Source organism: Acomys minous (assembly GCF_964271855.1).
Source record: "Acomys minous genome assembly, chromosome: 1".
In the NCBI taxonomy this organism is placed as follows: Eukaryota; Metazoa; Chordata; class Mammalia; order Rodentia; family Muridae; genus Acomys; species Acomys minous.
In genome coordinates this window covers 96,104,778-96,122,395 of record NC_140483.1, presented here as the reverse complement: position 1 = coordinate 96,122,395, position 17,618 = coordinate 96,104,778, and the positions used below count along the sequence as shown (strand labels likewise).

General features: G+C 51.6%; 1 protein-coding gene across 5 annotated transcripts in view; it reads right to left on the bottom strand.

Moving 5' to 3' along the window:
• Positions 1 to 3,387: 3,387 nt before the first annotated feature.
• PHF24 (PHD finger protein 24) overlaps positions 3,388 to 17,618 on the bottom strand; it is a 28,602-nt gene continuing 14,371 nt past the window's right edge. For 3 of the 5 annotated variants that reach the window (XM_084783741.1, XM_084783740.1, XM_084783742.1), the window contains exons 2-9: positions 15,067 to 15,162; positions 13,963 to 14,344; positions 12,987 to 13,172; positions 9,958 to 10,036; positions 9,460 to 9,665; positions 8,913 to 9,070; positions 8,519 to 8,614; positions 3,388 to 8,189 (exon numbers count right to left, since the gene is read on the bottom strand). In XM_084783741.1, coding sequence (XP_084639867.1) covers positions 8,093 to 8,189; positions 8,519 to 8,614; positions 8,913 to 9,070; positions 9,460 to 9,665; positions 9,958 to 10,036; positions 12,987 to 13,172; positions 13,963 to 14,340 — 1,200 coding nt within the window. In that variant the 5' untranslated portion in view covers positions 14,341 to 14,344; positions 15,067 to 15,162 and the 3' untranslated portion in view covers positions 3,388 to 8,092. The remainder of the gene's footprint in view (positions 8,190 to 8,518; positions 8,615 to 8,912; positions 9,071 to 9,459; positions 9,666 to 9,957; positions 10,037 to 12,986; positions 13,173 to 13,962; positions 14,345 to 15,066; positions 15,163 to 17,618) is intronic. The other 2 variants (XM_084783744.1, XM_084783743.1) reach the window with 1 other exon arrangement.

Sequence of the window (17,618 nt, the reverse complement as noted above, 5' to 3'; positions counted from 1 at the left end):
TGCGGTATGCCTAACGCTGTACCCATTACAGGTATGTGATTCTGTGTCGGCACACATGTATGATTAACTAAATGGCTGTGTAGACATGTGACTACATGATGAAGCGTCAGGGAGGTATGTGGCTATTGACACCATTTCTGACCGCGTATACACACACACACACGCACACGCACACGCATCTGTGATCATGTCTGCTTCAGACACCCCCGCTTGTCCTCCCTCCTCGCGGAGACGTCACAACCCTAGGTGTCCCTCATTTCCTCACCCTGAGGGAACCGGAACCCGTGGGTGGGCAGGGGGGCGGGGGTGGGTGCCAGCGAGGAGGAGGAGTTTAAGCAGGAGCACATGTTCCCTCCCAGACTGTGTATGGGAGGGGGAGCCCCTATCTTGCTCGCATCCCAAATCCTCCGGAGGAAATGCTTCCCTCCCCCTCGCCCCCCTTGCCTGTTCCTAGTTCCCTGTCTTGTCACCATAGCAGCAGTTGCCAGGGGCTCTCATGGTTGCTAAGATCAGGGTGTGGGAGGATGCCAGGCCCTGTTGCTAGTAGAAACAGAATCCTGGAGGCAGGGAAGACTCCCCCCACAGCTGCTAGCTTGAGACAGCACTGCCTTTTGGGCCACCCCTTTCTCCAAACTGAACCGATGGTTTGTATGTGACAGTATGTTGTGTGTGTAAGCTGGGACTGCAACATCTTCTGAGGAGAAAGGAGGCTCCTCAGTCTGGTGGTTACCACTTTGAAAGCCAGCAACTCCCATGAAACTAGAGACTGCCTTACTCTGTTTCTCGTCTCTCTCCTACTGGTTCCCTGGGTGGCATTCATGGTCAGAGTTCTCCAGTGACGGGGTGCTTGGCATCCGATGTCTCACCTGAGCATAGGAATGCTGCTGCGAATGCAGATTGGCTCCTTCTCGTGGTCAGACTTAGCATGACCTTCGTGCTGGCTGGCGTAGGGACCTAGGGTTGGTCCCACACTGAGGCTCACCTTGGGCATCTGTCTAAGGTGCTGATTCTAGTGATAGTCTTCACCAAAGGAATCCCTTGAGTCCGTCCTCAGCCTCAGTTTATTTCGGAGACATAGTTGAACTCTAACTTTAATGCTAGACACTTGAACTCACTGTAGTTTTCACTGACCGAGCACTGGCCAACGACCTAACTTCCTGGAACCTCGCTGGAATCACCTTGAGCTTCTAAGCCTAGGTTGATCAGTACCTTTGGGACTTGAGAGTTATTTTTCCTCTTTAGCATGAGATGTCAGTTTTAGGGGTGGCCAGCAGAGGGCGTGTAGCAAACGATTCTTAAGAAGAGCTTCCAAGAAGCCTACCAGTGAACTCAAGTTTTAATTGTTTGAAACCTAAACTTTAAAGTCATATGATTGCTTGAGCTTACAGATCTATCTCCATATCAGCTGGGATCAGGGCTGGGAAGGTGCAAGAAGCAGCTTAATGTTGACCTGCAGGTCAGGAGGACTCAGGAGCCGGGTAAGGTGCTCCACTCTCAGACTCAGCACTTGTGTCATGTTTCAGTGGCTTCACCGCCCTCTGTGGCTTTCATTGGTTTTTGGTTCTATTGAGAAGAACTTTGTATTCTCATGATGGCCATCTTTCATCTAAACTCTGCCCTTGAGCCGGGCATGGTTGCTCACGCCTTTAATCCCAGCACTTGGGGAGGCAGAGGCAGGTGGATCGCTGTGAGTTAGAGACCAGCCTGGTCTACAAAGTGAGTCCAGGACATCCAAGGCTACACAGAGAAACCCTGCCTCAAAAAACTAAAAATCAAACCAAACCAAACCAAAAACAAACAAAAAACCAAACCAACCAAACAAACAAACAAAAAACCCTCTGCCTTTGAGAACCCTCTGGCTTTATAGGCCCTATTGCCAAAGGTCAGTCATCGGCACCCCTCAGGTCTACCCACCCCAGGGTTCAGCCTTTATGGGTAATTACAGCCATTCAAGGCTTTCTGCCTGAGCTAGCCGACTCTCAGTAGCTTGTTCCAGGAGAGTTACTGTTGGGTTGACCAAGATGTCTTGCCTCCCTTCCCTGTAGCCTTAGGTCACATTAGTTTTTAAAGTTTTTCTTTTTGGGTAGATAACTTACATAGATCACTATACCAAGTTAAAACCACAGACTTTTTTTTTTTAACACCCCCGAGCAGCTGATTGATCTTTGGCCTGTTATGGTTTTGAGAAGAACTTGAAATAAGTTAAATAAAAACATTTTGATGGCGTTTTCCTGAATTTGAGGGCAGTCTTTGAGCTTGGAAACCTCTGCATTTGATGTTTGCTTAGAGTGGGAACAAAGGACAGACGGTCTCCAGCTGGCTGTGACTTCAGCACTGTGGACAGAGGCCACTGGCGGTGTCTCCAGCTATGCCGGCCTTCAGAGGAAGAGGAATCCTAGCTGCTCTTTCAATGCCCTGCAGTGTATAAAGCTCTTTCTTCTTACCAAACTCACTCTGTTTTGTTTCGGTTTTTTCCCCCCATCAGCTCAGAAGGCAGACATGGCATGGATTTTTTTTTAACAGATGAGGAAATAGGTTTGCCAAGGTTTGACCCAAGGAACCCCTGGGAAAAGCGGGGCTGGAGAGAGCACTAGGTTTAACTTGATGTTTAGAGAATTGAGTTTCTCCTTGGGGAATGACTTTCTTGAGAGACAAGGTGAATGTCGTTGAGGCAGAGCAGGACAGGTGGAAGTTTATGTGAAGTGAGGTGGGGCAGTTGTAGGAGTGATAGAGGGGAGGGAAACTTGGTTGTTCACAGAGACACAGGATTTTAGTTTTTAATTGCGTATTTACTTATTCTGTGTGTGCATGCATGTGTGGGGATCAGAGGGCAACTTGCAGGAGTTGTCTCTGTCTGCCACGGGCCTTGAACTCAGGTCCCCAGGCTTGGCAGCAAGTGCCTTTGCTCTCTGAAGGCAACCTTCCAGACCAGAATCTAGTTTTTAAGCCTCTTGCTACCCTGGTGCTCAGCTTCCCTGAGTCTGGAAAGAAGAAGGAACTCATATGATGTCATCAAACTTCCTGAGCCTGGTGGACACACCCTGCCCTATGGGAAAACATCAGAGGCAAGAGACATGGAAACAAGAGTGGAGGGCTGTGCAGGTGGTGAAAGCTACAAGCCTGCATCCCTGTCTGGCTCTATTTTGAGGAATGGAGAGGGGAAGTGCTAGACTACATTGCAATAGGTCCCTTGAAGAGTGCTTTGACAGGCAACACACACACACACACACACACACACACACACACACACACACTGCTAAGAACATGGCCACTGAAGATAGACCCATGGCTACACTGTCCTGTTTTATGCCCAGACCAGGAATCGGTCAGTGATGAGACATGTGAGAAATAGGAGGATCCCCAAAACAGCAGGAAGCAAGCAGCAGGGACAACATCACAATCTGTTTATTATGGTTTCTGCAGCGCCCAGCCTCTCGGAGCTCCTGCATGGAGTGCTGTGAAGGCTGAGTCACAGGGAGGAGCATGCAGCTGTAGACAGGAAGACAGGGCTTGGGGTTGGTCCCCTCTGATTACTGGCAAGTTACCTTCAACAGAAAAGCACATGGGAAGGGCGCGCGGACCCAGAGGGCCTTGGATCCTCAGTTACCCAAGGGCTCTCAGAGCCTCCCAGTCTGTTTGGCTGGAGACAAACCATGGGGATCCCTTAATGGTTGGAGGCTAGACTTGAAGGCCTTGGCTGATTATAGATACAGGAAGGCCAACCCTTTCTATTCCAAACCGGAATGGAACTGGACTCTGGATACGACCTGACCCTCCTTTGTGCCCTGAGCCATTGGGTGGGGTGCACAGCCCAGGGGGAGGCAGCTTTTCCTTAGTGTTGGTCTAGTGGGAATTCTGTAACCCGTCGTTTCCTCTACAAGGTTGTCCAAAATAGTGGGGAGCAGGCAAGCAATGGCAGGAGGAACAGCTGGCTCCACCATATTCCAGCGCTGAGCTGTGGAACCAGGCCGCACACTGATCATGCTCACCGAGGTCTGTCTGGGCTGCAGCCTGGACTGAGAGAGATAACAGTGAGCAAGTTGAACCCAGATGGCAAGGAGAACATGGCAACTTGACTTCACTGTGAGTGGCAGGTTAGGAAGGGGCCATGGCCACAGGTGCTGCCAGGGGTGTTCTGAAATTTTGGCATCAAGGTTGTTTTGCCTTTTAGTGCCAAGTACAGGATAATCATGTGCCACAAAGTGACATTTCAACCAACAGCAGGTGGTGCGCACCATGTGGGTCCCATAAGTTATGTTGCCTGGTAACATGGTAGTTGTCTTGGTTTATGTGAGAGCGTGCTCCTTGATGCTTGCGCAGTGAAGACATTGTCTAGTGACATAGTTCTCAGAATGGATTTCCAGGATGGAATTGGACTTCTTAAGTCATTGGCCTAGATGGGACCTGACCCTGTTATCTATGCTCAGGCCCACAAGTGGCCCTATGCACTTGTTTCTCTCTGTATACACATGCGGTGCATGGCGACTGTGTATCTTACTCTGCTGGTTGGAAGGAGACACGGCATACCAGAGCTTGCTTCCGGTTCAAGTTTTGTGCTGCAAGGCTGCTTACTTTTGGCTCTTGCGTAGTCATGGCTGCACAGGCCCCTCCTAATAGACAGTTTCTGCCGAGCCTTCCTCTCTCGGCTGTAGTGTTTCCTGCACGTTTGGAGGTTGTGACACCTGCAGTGACCGCTGTGCTTTGGGCTAAGGCATGGTACAACCCGGCACCCACTTCCCAGTGAAGCGCCTTCTTCCCAGGCGGTTGAAGTCTGTGCTTTCTGTTTTGGTGATAGGACTAGGGGAAAACCCAAGACTTGGCCACTTAAACAAGGTCCAGGTGACCTCCCATAGGGAGCACCAGGGCCAGAAAGGCAAGTGTCTACCCTGGCAGCCCATTGCTTGGGCTGAGGGGGTAGAAGGAGGCAATATATTCATGGCTTTTGCTGCAGTTATCCTCCAAGGAAGAGCACTTGAGTTGGAGCAGTACCTGAGGAAACTGCTCCATCCCTGGGTTGCCACAGGGGTTGCTGCTCAAAGGTTTTGCTGGGGATAGATGGCCTCAGGGGAGGAGGCCAAGGAACAGACCTGGGAAGGCTACACAGAGCTAAGCCCCTCTCAGAAACTCTGTCCCTGCAGCTCTGCTGTGTCATCCCGAGGTGTCCCTTCTTTAATTCTGAATCTAGGGAAGAGAAGCGCTGGATGGAAACCAGGCTCAGGGCAGGTGGTCTTCAGAGAGGCCCATCTGGAACCCAAGCCTCCGTTGGCTAAGCTCAGCATGGACGAGGCTGGGAAAAGCATTGATCTTAATTTTTGGCAGCCAAGACGGAAAAGACTCAAACACTTCTCTCATGCCCTCACCAGAGCCAGACATTAATCTTTGTACTTGGCAGAATTTCAGACAGTCACAGTGATAGAAAGGCTTGGAAAGGGAAAGAGCCTCACTAGGTTGGTGAAAGCACACCTACACACACACACACACACACACACACACACACACACACACATACACACACACACTGTAGGGGTTTTGGGGAGGCCGCTTCAAAGAGAAGTTATGGATGTGTGATTGGGATGGGCTTCTGTGACAATGGGGTACGGAGCAACGGGCCCTGCCTTTGGTACAGCACTAGACACTTATGGAGAAGAGGCCAGCGGTCCCATGTGTGATCCCAAATAAGCCTGGGCCTGTCGCGGATGAGCTGTGGGGCTGTGGCTCTGCAAGTCTCGGGACCCAGCCAGCCTGATTCGGCCTGTGGTGGTCTTCTGCCATTCACTGCAGGAGCAAGAAACAGCAGCTCCAAAATTGGGAGTCGCCATCTTGATCTGTAAAGGACCATGGAACAAGACGCGGACTCCTAGCATCCGCAGCAGGAAAACGCTGTCCAATCCCCAAAGCCTAGAGATCTGAACGATCTCTGTTCAGAGTATCTCGTGGGGTTCAGCAGCCAGCAGCCACAGAGCTAGAGGGTGACTCATTGGGAGAGTGAGCAAGGGCCCTTCAATTTAACACGCTTTAATCTTCTCAGTGGAAAACCCCAGGCCTGGCTGCTACAGACGCAGTCCTTAAGCCAGGAGCTTTGTGCTTCATTTGAGTCTATTCGACAACGAGGTCATCTTACGGATCCGTCCTGGGAACATGCCCCAGGAGTCTTCGTGTGTGTGTGTGTGTGTGTGTGTGTGTGTGTGTGTGTGTGTGTGTGTATGTGTGTGTGTGTGACCAAGTCACACTTGTGTAACTCTGGCTGGCCCAGAACTTGCTATTTAGATGAGGCTGGCCTTGAACTCACAGAGCTCCACTTGCCTCTGACCCTCGAGTATTGGGGATTAAGGGTGTATACCACCATGCCCAGCTTTAAGTAATAGTTCTAAAAAGCTGTGGGTTTCAAAATGTCTGCTCTGTTTCAATCCTAAATAATCTGTCTCCAGATTATTGGCACCCTGCTTCTAAGTCAGGCAGTTCCTACAGAGAGAGAACACACAGGGCTCTTAGCAAGGCCCTGGCTGCAGATGTCCACGTCACCTGAACCTCTCCACACTGAGCAGTAAGCTCCTTCTGTGACCGTCCATGTTAACACACATGCTGCGTGCCGTGGAGACAATGCAAGCTTCTTCACGGCATGGCTCAATTCTCTCTGGAGGAGCTCGGCGTCAGGACAGGCCATGCCTAAGTCATCCTGTTGACAACAGAAGTTCAGAACCTGGACCCGTAGGTCTTAGGTCTGACACACACACTGGTACTGACTTGAGAACTTCAGAACTGGGTAACAGGGCTGAGCAAAGCTTGTACAGGCCAGGTTGGGTTCACTCACGGCACTCACTTTCTATTTGTCCACAAAGCCCTCTCAGGCTAGCTCCAGCTCCTAGGCCAGGGCAGGGGAGCAGGGGGAAGGTGTGGAGTGCACAGCAGGGAGCAGCAGCAATCTTGGCACAGGGAGAAGGGCATACCTTTCCCTTTTCTGATGGTGACTAGGACTTCTTGACAGTTGAGATACAGATCTTCTCAAGCATTGGTTGTCTCTTTGTTCTCAGCAGGACCACTTAGGGACTCTGCAGAGCTCCTTTAGACTACGTAAGAGGCCGGCTTGCCCTCCGTATAACGCCACGTTTCTATGTCTGTGGTTGAGTCGGGCTAGGAAGCTGGAAAAGCCTCAGCTCTCTCTTCTTTTCCAAGAGACTGTATCCTCACTGGCCTCCGAGGCAGCCAGTTAGGCTGAAGCATCTCACACAGAGGGCTGTGATTCCTGCCAGGGCATCTGCCCCCAACTCAGGTCCCTAGAGCTTTGGACCATGTGATACCGTTTCACAAGTGGGGACCAGGAATCTCATCTTGGTTTTCCTGTTCTGCTAAGGACTTGTGAAAATGGATGACCTGGTTTAAAAAGTTCCTGGAATTCTGGGTCTCTGGGAGAGGCTGTCGCCGCTGTTCCCAGTCAGAAATCCACGAGAAAAGTTTCCTTTTGTATCATGAGGAATTAGAATTTAAGTACAAACTTCGGGATGATTTTTTTTTTAACTGTTCTCCTACCACAGCACAGCTCAGGGACATACAGACACTTCCGAAGAACAGTGGCTCACCACTGAAGGGGTTTCGGTGTGGGCAGGGGGCCTCTCAGCATCTCCCGAAAGGGAAGTGAGTCAGAACCTGCCAATAGAAAGAGTGGAGAGAGGCCATCTCATCTGTACCAGGGGTTTCACAAAGGGAATTTGGTCCTTTTTCATCGGAAAAAAAAAAAAAAAGAACCAGGAGTTTGAAGGCATGGGTACCTAGGCATGTTTGTGGCGGTGTGTGTGTGTGTGCACACATGTGTGCATGAGGTGGCAGGTAGTTTTTGTGAAGTGAGGGAAGGAGGAGGTGGTCCAGCAGCAGGTGATGCCACAGCCCCCGGGGCTTCTCGGCGTGGCAATGCGCACACTGCCTCTGTTGTGAGGGGAACGGTGGCTTCAGTGCCATAAAGCTTAATGACAAATTAAGATGTTGGCAGTGTCCCCATTCCCGTGAGTCTCAGTGCCAGAGGTTGGTGAAGGAAAGAGAAAGGGAAGGAAGGAGAAGATTGCCACCGTCCTGGAACCGAGCGTGTCTCCGTCCCACACTATCCTGGGGGCTTCAGGTGAATTGCTCCACTGTTAGGACGAGCGGCGAGGATGTAGATGACATTCTCTCTTAGGAAGGTGGGCCAGTCCACGGATCTGCAGAGGGGAGAGAACAGGTCTGCAAGGCTGGGTACCGAGCCTGAAGGCCCCGTAAGGCCCAGTCCCAGTGGCAGTTTGCCTTGGGCTGGATAAAACTCAAGGGAGCTTGCCTCATGACTAACATGGTTAAGGGCTGGTTGTGCTGCAAAGCTAGCAGCTCAGCCGTCTGGCCCTAGAGACCTGGGGTCAAATGTGTGCCTTCGGAGCCTGGTTTTGTGGGGTAGGCACTTGCTATTCTGGAGTGGAAGTGGTACCACCTTCTTTTACTTACATGGGGTGTTATAGCAGTGGGGGGCTGTAGACAGCAAAGAGGAGGTTCAACTCACCTGGACTCCCGCTCTGGGGGCAGCAGGGCTTTATCCTGACTCTTGCTACTGCTGCCAGCTGGGCTGCTTTCCGCTATGGGACCCACATGGCTGATGCTGCCAGGCACAAGAACACGAGGTTAGGGGCGGGGCAGCAAGAGGCCCCGACTCCTCCCACCTCTGGTGACCCCATGGACCTAGCCATGCCCGTCCAGGCTTTCTGAGATGGGGCAGCGCGGACTTTAGGACAGAGGCCGCCCAACATGCTGCAGATGGGATTGCTGTCCTCTCCCTAGGTCACAGGTGGATCTTCTGCCAGTAGGAGGGGGAAAAGAAGTACGTGCCACAACCAAGGACCTCCAGATGGAAAAGGCGAGAGGGGCCTTAGTCGGGGCAGGGCTGGGAAGGAGCAGACCTGATGCTGCAAGAAGCGTCTGCAAGGCGTTTACAGAACCAAGAGTGGCGGGCATGGTGGCATTCTGCCTCAGTGATGCTGCTCCCACTGCCCCGTGCCAGGAAGGTGGCCCGGGCCCGCTCCCTCTCCTTGACGGTAAGAAGCCTCAATAGAGAGTTCTGGGGAAGAAGAGATAAGTTAAGGTCCTGGAGGTAAAAAAAATATCATATAAACTACAGGGGATTGCACTTCTATTACCTAATATCTTTTGTTTTTGTTTTTAACTATCCTGGACTCACTTTGTAGACCAGGCTGGCCTGGAACGAACTCACAAAGATCCAGACTGCCTCTGCCTCCTGAGTGCTGGGATTAAAGGCGTGTGTGCCACCCCCAGAGCCTATTTGATAGCCAGACATTTTCAGGGGAGCAGTTTCCTTAGCCCCTGGTCACTGGTCATGTGACACTGGGTGGACCTGGAACCCTTTCCTGATTCGCCCCGCCCCTAAGACGCCCAGCATTCACCTTAGCCCTCTGTCGCCTGCGGACATCTCCTGCTGCTGCTCCTCACCTGGGGACGCAGCTGCTGCAGCAGGAGGAGGGATTCGTGGGATAAGAAGTCGGACCACTCTATATGCCCTCGATGTTCGGGGTCCAAGGCTGCAAACTGGCGGGCCGCCTGCTCCTCTTGCTCGTCACTCAGGGCCCTGTTGCTGTCCCCTCGCTTTGCTGCTTGGTGACGATAGCGCACAAAGTCCTCTAGTGTCAGGGAGCAATCTGTGGGAGGGAGACACCCTTGCTGGCCATGCCCACCATCACTCACCTCTAAGGCACCCTCAGTGGCCCCACAGCCAGGGGAGCTCAGGAGCGCTGTGGCGGGAGCGGGTGCCTCTGACGGCCCAAGGAGGCAAGAATAAGTACTCATTCACCCCTAGTCTCCCCATGCCAGAATCCTCTCTTTGCCCTCACCCCTCTCCTCGCCCCGCCCGTCCCGCCCCGCCCTGCCCCGCCCCTGGAAGGAGGGAAGGAAATGTGTCTGGCTCCTTCTCAGCAGCGAGGTCGGCCTTACCAGGGATGACTTTACACCGCTGAAAGGTCTCCATGAGGCTGTACATCTCCTCCTCGGTAAGCAACAGGTTAAGGTTGTCCTGCAAGCGAACGTGCCTGCGGGTCAGCGGCCACACAGCCCCGCAACGGATGAAAAGCCAGGGTCAAGAGAGGTGGGAACAGCCTCTCCACCCAGGACCCCCCCACCTCCCGCCCTCCTCCCAGCCACCGCCTAGGCCACAGAAAGAGGGAGAATCTGCTCAGAGCTGCCTGATTTGGGGGACGAATCTTCCTTAGAATACAAATGTCCTGACTCTGGCTCGGTCCCTTATTAGATACAGCCTGTGAGCTGACCTAGGATGTCCCTGCCTGACTGGTTTTGTTTTAGGCTGTGCTCAAAGCACGCTTTACTTATAAACACACAAACAAACAAATGCCCTGCTTCTAGTGTGTTGGGCAGCTTCAAATGGCTTTAGAGTGGTTTTGAAGTGTTCCTGAACAAAATGAATTTGTCTGGGGTCATAGAAGTCTTAATGATGAAAAAGCACTGAGATCTCAATTTTGTTAGTGTTACCATGCAGTCTTCAAACTATGGAAGGCTCTTTTCCTCCTAAAATATCAGCCAAGAGCAGGCGCAGGTCTTCCCCTGAGTACTCACTCATCCCTGAGTCTCACAGAGGGTCCTATGATTCTTTCAGTAAGCCCCCACTGAGTGCCTGGCGTGTGCTGGGCACAGTGACGCTTGATACTTGGTGTGGCTGCCACATGTGAGTGTGAAGGGAGTCAGAGAAACAGAAGTAGATGAGGAACTGGGGAGCATCTCAGGCGGCCTTCACTGAGCCCCTAACCTCAGGCCTTATATTGTAAGAACAATGGGGACAAAGGAACGGTGGTCAGATCTCTGCTATGGGAAAATGGATGAGGGAAGCAAAATCTGGTGGTACGGAGAACAGCTGGGTAGCTGTTGTACAGCTAAGGAAAAGAGAGGGGGGCGGTGCTAAACCCAGACAGGAGAACAGGTGAGAGAGGCCAGAGTTGAGGCTGACATCTGAGCCTGGTGATTTACCAGCTGAGTGGGATGAGGAAGGGGAAGAGTTGGGGCCGGGAAATTGGTGAGGGATGCTACTATTCACAGAAGTAAGAAATGGAGAAAGAGCAGGTTTAGGCAGAAACCTATGGGGGAATTGTGAGCATTGTGAGCATCAAGAGAGAGAAGCCCTTGGGACAGGACATTTAAGCCTGGGCACCAATATAGGAATCATTAATGCTTAGATAGTTACAGGGTTGTAGAGCACAAGACCCTGCGCTACACTCAAAGACAGTGAATACAGTGACCACACAATGGCAGTCAGCGTTTAGAATCAAAGCAAGCCAAAGGTGTTGAGAGAGAATGGCCAAAGGAGGCTGGAGGGGACCGGAAGTCCTGGATACCAAGCAAAGACTGCGCCGTGATATAGGAGGTGGTGCTAACAGTGGCAATACACAGGTGGTGGGACTTTATCATGTGTAAACATCCTCTCTGGTTTCCATTCAGTGTATGGAATTCTAGAAAATACTTAAATGTCAAGAGAAAGAGGAGGGAATAAGGAAGTGTTAAGTATTTCATTCAGAAAGGCTGACTAAGAAGACATCCGAGAAAAGGCCACTGGGTTGGACAATTAGCTCATCGGTGACCTCAGTACAAGCCAGTTCAGCAAAGTGCTGAAGGTAGGGGTCACCCGGAGGAATGGAAAGGTAGGGGGCCAGGGAAGGACTCTTAAGACGTGAGTGCAGGGGGAAGAGAGAGATGAGCCCGGGGGAGGCTTTGTAAGAAGGCGTGGAGGTGGTGGGGGGGGGACAGCAGGGCCCTAGCAGAGCTGGGAAGGAAACAGACCGTTCCTGGGAGATAGCAAAGAGACCCGGGGTGACCCAGGCCTGTGCTGGCAGCACACCAGCAAGCAAGGCTGCTGTACGTGAAAAAGTAAGTGTATACAAAGGTTGGAGGGGGAGGGGAGGGAGGCAAAGATTGCAGAGCAGGGTCTTCTGTGGTATACTCTAGAGGAAAACTGTTTCAGTGACTTCCAGATTTCATTTTGTGGATTAGCCACAGAGTCAGAAAGTAGCACTCGTCTGCTTTGCGCAGACAGCAGACGAAGATGGCCGCCAGCTGCTCCTTCTGCGGAATCAGAGGAGCAGTGAAGACATCTGCAGGACAGCACAGCAGGAAGGGAAGACGGGATCCTACACAGGTGTGGCGGTGTAAGTGCCTATGAATCTGGCTTTCAACAGATGCCTTAGATTTCTTCTGCCGTTAAAACTTGGAGGGCGGCGGGGGGGGGGGGGGAGAGGGGCGGGGGGGGGGGAGCGGCGCTCTGGAGAGATGGCTCAGAGGTTAAGAGCACTGGATGCTCTTCCAAAGGTCCTGAGTTCAATTCCCGGCAACCATATGGTGGCTCACAACCATCTGTAATGAGATCTGGTGCCCTCTTCTGGCGGCAGGTATACATGCAGGCACAAAACATTATACATAATAGATAAATCTTTAAAAAAAATTTTTTTTTGGAAGGCAAAGTCCTGAATCAATGCAGCTTTGCTATTCAACTCACATAACGGTCCTTGAAAACAAAGGGCTCTAGCGGGCAGCAGGTGAGTGAGGACCGCAGGACTAAATGTTTGCCTCTGACAGAATCTACCTCTGCTGGAAGCAAACTGTTTGGGATGCCAGGTTGTTTTCTCAGCTGAGAACAAGGAGCGACAGATAACTGTAGACTGAGAGAAAGCATTGCCTTGTGAAGAGCACTTTTGATTGGTCAGGCCTGTTCTTTTCATGATTAACTGAGGGTGCTTTGCTCCCTCTAGAACACGCTTGGCAAGGTCTGGTGTGTTACAGCTGGGCTTAGGTGCTACTGGCATGCTTTCTTAAGGGCCATGCGGTGCACTTCACAACGAAGACCCAGTTACCTAGCTCTGGGCCCCTTGCATGCATTATTAGAAAACCCCTTAGATCATTTTTAAGACTAGGTCTCCGGAAAAACCGCCAAGTCTCCCTGCTGCCCTGCAGCCCGGACTCACACAGTAGTAGCAGCTCCAGCCTATCTCTGTGTGGGCCGTCTCCGTCACCTCCACCGCACTGTCCCCTTGAAGGTAGCCCATGCGGCGCAGGCAACCGTCGTGGAAAACCCTGGTGCAGACTCGGCAGGGGAAGAGGCTCTCAGCCGTCCAGACTTCGCAGATGTCACACATCTCATCGTTGACAACCTGGCGGGAGTGGAAAGGATTTGAAAGTGCGGGGAGCAAGGTTCCCTGGCTGCTGCTGCTGCTGCTGTGGCTGCGTGGGCCTGGGGCCCTCTGGAGCCTCAGTTAAGGCGTGAGCGAGTCCTTCCTGGTAAAGGAGAACCAGGAAGCTCTTCTAGTGGCCTAGGGCTATGGGACTGCTTCCCAGCATGGATGCTATTAGCATTTTATAGAGAGTAACCTGTGTGAGTGATTGTCCCAAGCATTATAAGACATTTAACATTCCTAGCTGTCTTGACACCAGTAGAAACTCCCCATTGTTTTCTTACCTTAGTCCCCGTCCCCCCCTTGTCAATTTCCCAAACGTCTCCTACAAGGGTCAGGAGCCTCTGTGGCTGAGAATCCGTAGGTGATAGGGTTGGCGCAAGATCTGCCATGGCAGCATTTCTTAGCACTCAAAAGCTCAAGCCTTTCACTATGACTAATTCAAGATATACCTGGTATTTTTATTCATATAAAATATCGTTTCCCCTTTGTGGTACCGGGGACAGAACACAGTGACTTGAACAGGCGAGGCAAGCATCCTGTAAGGAGACTGTCTCACAGGAACTCAGCTCCATCTTCTGGCTCTGGGGGTCTCACCTCCACCACACCTAGCTTCCCCCCGCCCCCCTGACCCCTCTAACCCCCCCACTCCCCCCATCCCCGCTCCCCCCGCCCCCCGCCCCCTGCCCCCCCCCCCCCCCGCGCCATCCTGTTGTGTGATCCTTACAGAGGCTAAGACAGGGAAATCCTGCCTTGACGTAACACTCACAGGCTCCCGGGGTTCCAGGCAGATGTCTGGAGGTTTGTCGTCATCCAGCTTCCGAGTGGGGCGGATGAAGGCAGGGGGTGTGAACCGGCTGGTCCTGTCAAACTCCTCAGGCTCCACCCCACGCCCGTCTCGGAGCCGCTCCCAGGCTGCACGGTTGATGCTGCTCTCTTCCTGAACCACGGGGCCACTCGTCTCGGCTTCTTTCTCTTCCTGTACTTCCTGGACAGAGCCCTCCACAGTGCCACGGCGGGACCCTGGCAGCTCACCCCCACGTCTGATGGAAGGCCTGTCCCGTAGCCCATCCTTGAAAGCCGAGACAGCCAGGCTCACTTTTTGCACTTGCTCTACCGTCTGCCGCTTGGACATCAACACCCCCATGGCTCTGTGGACGAAAGCAGTTTTATGCAGTCATAGAGAAAGCAGGGACCAATTCTGGCTCCTAGCAACAAAGCATGCTGGGAAGAGCACACATCAAGAAGCCAGAAGACCCCGGTTCTGCTCCTGATTGGCAGCTGATTCTGGGGATGGGGGGTTATCTGTTCAGCACACTGCACAGGGCTTGTTATGAGGGTGACATAAGGAAATTAAGTTGGGCTGGTGATACATCTCCGCAGTAGAGAGCTTGTGCCACATGCAAAAAGACCTGGGTTTGACCTCAGCAAAACATGTACACACACACACACACACACACACACACACACACACACACACACACATACACACAGAGACAGAGACATATACAGACACATATGCACACACACAGACACAGAGACAGGGAGAGACAGAGACAGACCCACATGCCCACCCAGAAACACATATCCAGATGTACACACACACACACACACACACAGAGAGAAAGAGAGAGAGAGAGAGAGAGAGAGAGAGAGAGAGAGAGAGAGACATGGAGAGACAGAAAAAGAAAAAGAAACAGAGAGAGACATATACAGACACCCACGCTCACACACACATAGGCACACACAGATACACACACACACACACACACACACACACACACACACACACACACCACATACAAGAAAGAAAAAGAGAGGGTTAAATGGTGCCTAGTTATGTAGAGCGAATTGTATATCTATGAAGTGGTACCTGTCTTCCTTGGTACTTGAGAGCTGACCTAGCTCAGTGGCATCAGGTCTCTGCTACTTTGAGGCTGGGACTCCAGATCTCAAGCTTTCTCTCTCCCTTAAAAGGAGATGTGACACATTTCAGGTTTTCTGATTGAAAGAAAGTCCCTCCAGTAAGTACTGTGGATCATTCACCCAGGGTCAGGCCTCACTGAGTGCGGGCTGACTTTCCAGCCGGTGTGAATGGATTTCTATTTTTAGAAGACTCCTGAATCAGGCAGCCAGGAAACTCTTCGCCTCTGTGTATGTGGTCAAGGTCACAAACACCCCTCGGTCCCCTTGCGGGTCTCTCGGACGATGAACCTATTCAAAGCCTTCGGCAGGTGCCTTCTCTCTTCCAAGACTTTATTAATGTCACGCTCACACACTCACCTTTGCTCTACACTGCGTAAATTTGCACAAGGCAAAAAGAAATACTACCCCTGCCCTCCTCTGCAGGACAGCAGTAAAGCGTGGGAAAGTAAGGGCATGACACGGCACACCGCAAAGCTGGTCTACGCCTTCCTACTCTGAGAACTCAGTGGAAGCTGGCTGGGGAATGCTTGTTCAAAGCAAGCAGAGCACAGTCCATTTTAACCGTGCCCTCAGCACGCTCTAATCAAGGCTTGTTGGACAGTACCATGCTCAAGGCACTCGGCCCTCATCACAGACATGCCGACGGAACAGCACCGCACCACGCAAGCTTCTAAACACCAGACTGCAAAGAAGCAAGCAGAACCTCAGGACTAGTTAGCGAAGGCTGGGACCAGAGAGACAGATGCCACCTATCCACACAGGGGAACAGCCTTCTCTCACAAAAATGAAGCATTGGCACACACAAGACATGAAAGAGCCTAGAAAGGAGTATTCATGTAAGACCTCTGTTTGTGTGAAGTGTCCAGTAAATCTAGGGAAATAAAATAGATTTGTGCTTCCCTGAGTCTGTGGAGAGGCTACGGGTGGGTGTGGCTGCTCATGGGTATGGCCTTATTTTGGGGGCAACAAAGATGCTCTAATGGGGAAGTTTTGTGATGATTGCATAACTGTGCACAATGCTAAAAAATAATCTAGTGCTACACAGTAAATGAATAAATTGTATGATACAAACTACATCGCATCAGGCTATTTTTAAGGATTTTTTTTTTTAATGTGAGACCACATTTTCAGGTCACAGTGGACCTTTGGGCATGCGTGAGGAGCTATGTTCAGTTTATTTCGGGGAAGAGGTGACAGTGGGTGATAGGCAAGGCAGAGACAATCAGAAGATACTATACTAGCCCAGGTCAGATGTTGAGGGTTTGAACAGAAGCAAGCGCAGGTATGACACTGAGTGCATTTGTCGCCATGGAAATAGAATTAGGGAATTTTAGAATAAACTGGTAACTAACTGGCTCAAGGATAAAATGGCAGAGGGCAGTTTTAAATAGTCTAGAAGAATGGCAGTACCAGCCAGGGAGTTGGAGACAATGATGAGGAGGAACCACTGGGCTTTGTGCGTGTTGGTTTAAGGAAGTCCTTGGGACACCCAGGAACACCTACAGTGGTAGGAATGTTGCCCAAGGTTCTCTGCAGCTTTTAGGACAGAATCCCTCAGATCTGTGCCTTTCCCATGGCTTACAGGTGCCATATACTCAGAGTTGCCTCCTACTGTCTGTGTTCCAAGCTCTACCAGCCCTGCTTAGTCTTTGTTTCACATGCTTTCTTATTAATAGGAAACACAAGCTCCCCAAATACTGACTACTCTTGCTTAATTATCATTTCTTTGGGAAAATTATTGCAGAGTCTAGACTGGAATGCTCCTGGAGCCATGCTCTCTGCTCTAGACTGGAGTGCTCCCTGAACTGTGCTTTCTGCTCTAGACTAGAATGCTCCCTGAGCTGCACTCTCTGCTCTAGAGTGCTCCCTGAGCTGTGCTCTCTGCTCTAGACTGGAGTGCTCCCAGAACTCTGCTCTCTGCTCTAGACTGGACTGCTCCCTGAGCTGCGCTCTCTGCTCTAGACTAGAATGCTCCCTGAGCTCTGCTCTTCACTCTAGACTGGAGTGCTCCTGGAGTCGTGCTCTCTGCTCTAGACTGCAGTGCTCCTGGAGCCGTGCTCTCTACTCTAGACTGGAGTGCTTCCAGAGCAACACTATCTGCTCTAGACTGGAGTGCTTCCAGAGCAACACTATCTGCTCTAGACTGGAGTGCTCCCAGAGCTGCACTCTGCTCTAGACTAGAGTGTTCCTTGAGCTGCGCTCTCTGCTCTAGAGTGGAGTGCTCCCTGAGTTCTGCTCTCTGCTCTAGACTGGAGTGCTCCCATATAGACAGGAGTGCTCCCTGAGTTCTGCTCTCTGCTCTAGACTGGAGTGCTCCTAGAGCCATGCTCTCTACTCTAGACTGGAGTGCTTCCAGAGCGATGTTCTCTGCTCTAGACTGGAGTGCTTCCAGAGTGATGTTCTCTGCTCTAGACTGGAATGCTCCCTGAGCTCTACTCTCTGCTCTAGTCTAGAGTGCTCCTAGAGCCATGTTCTCTGCTCTTGTCTGGAGTGCTCCCA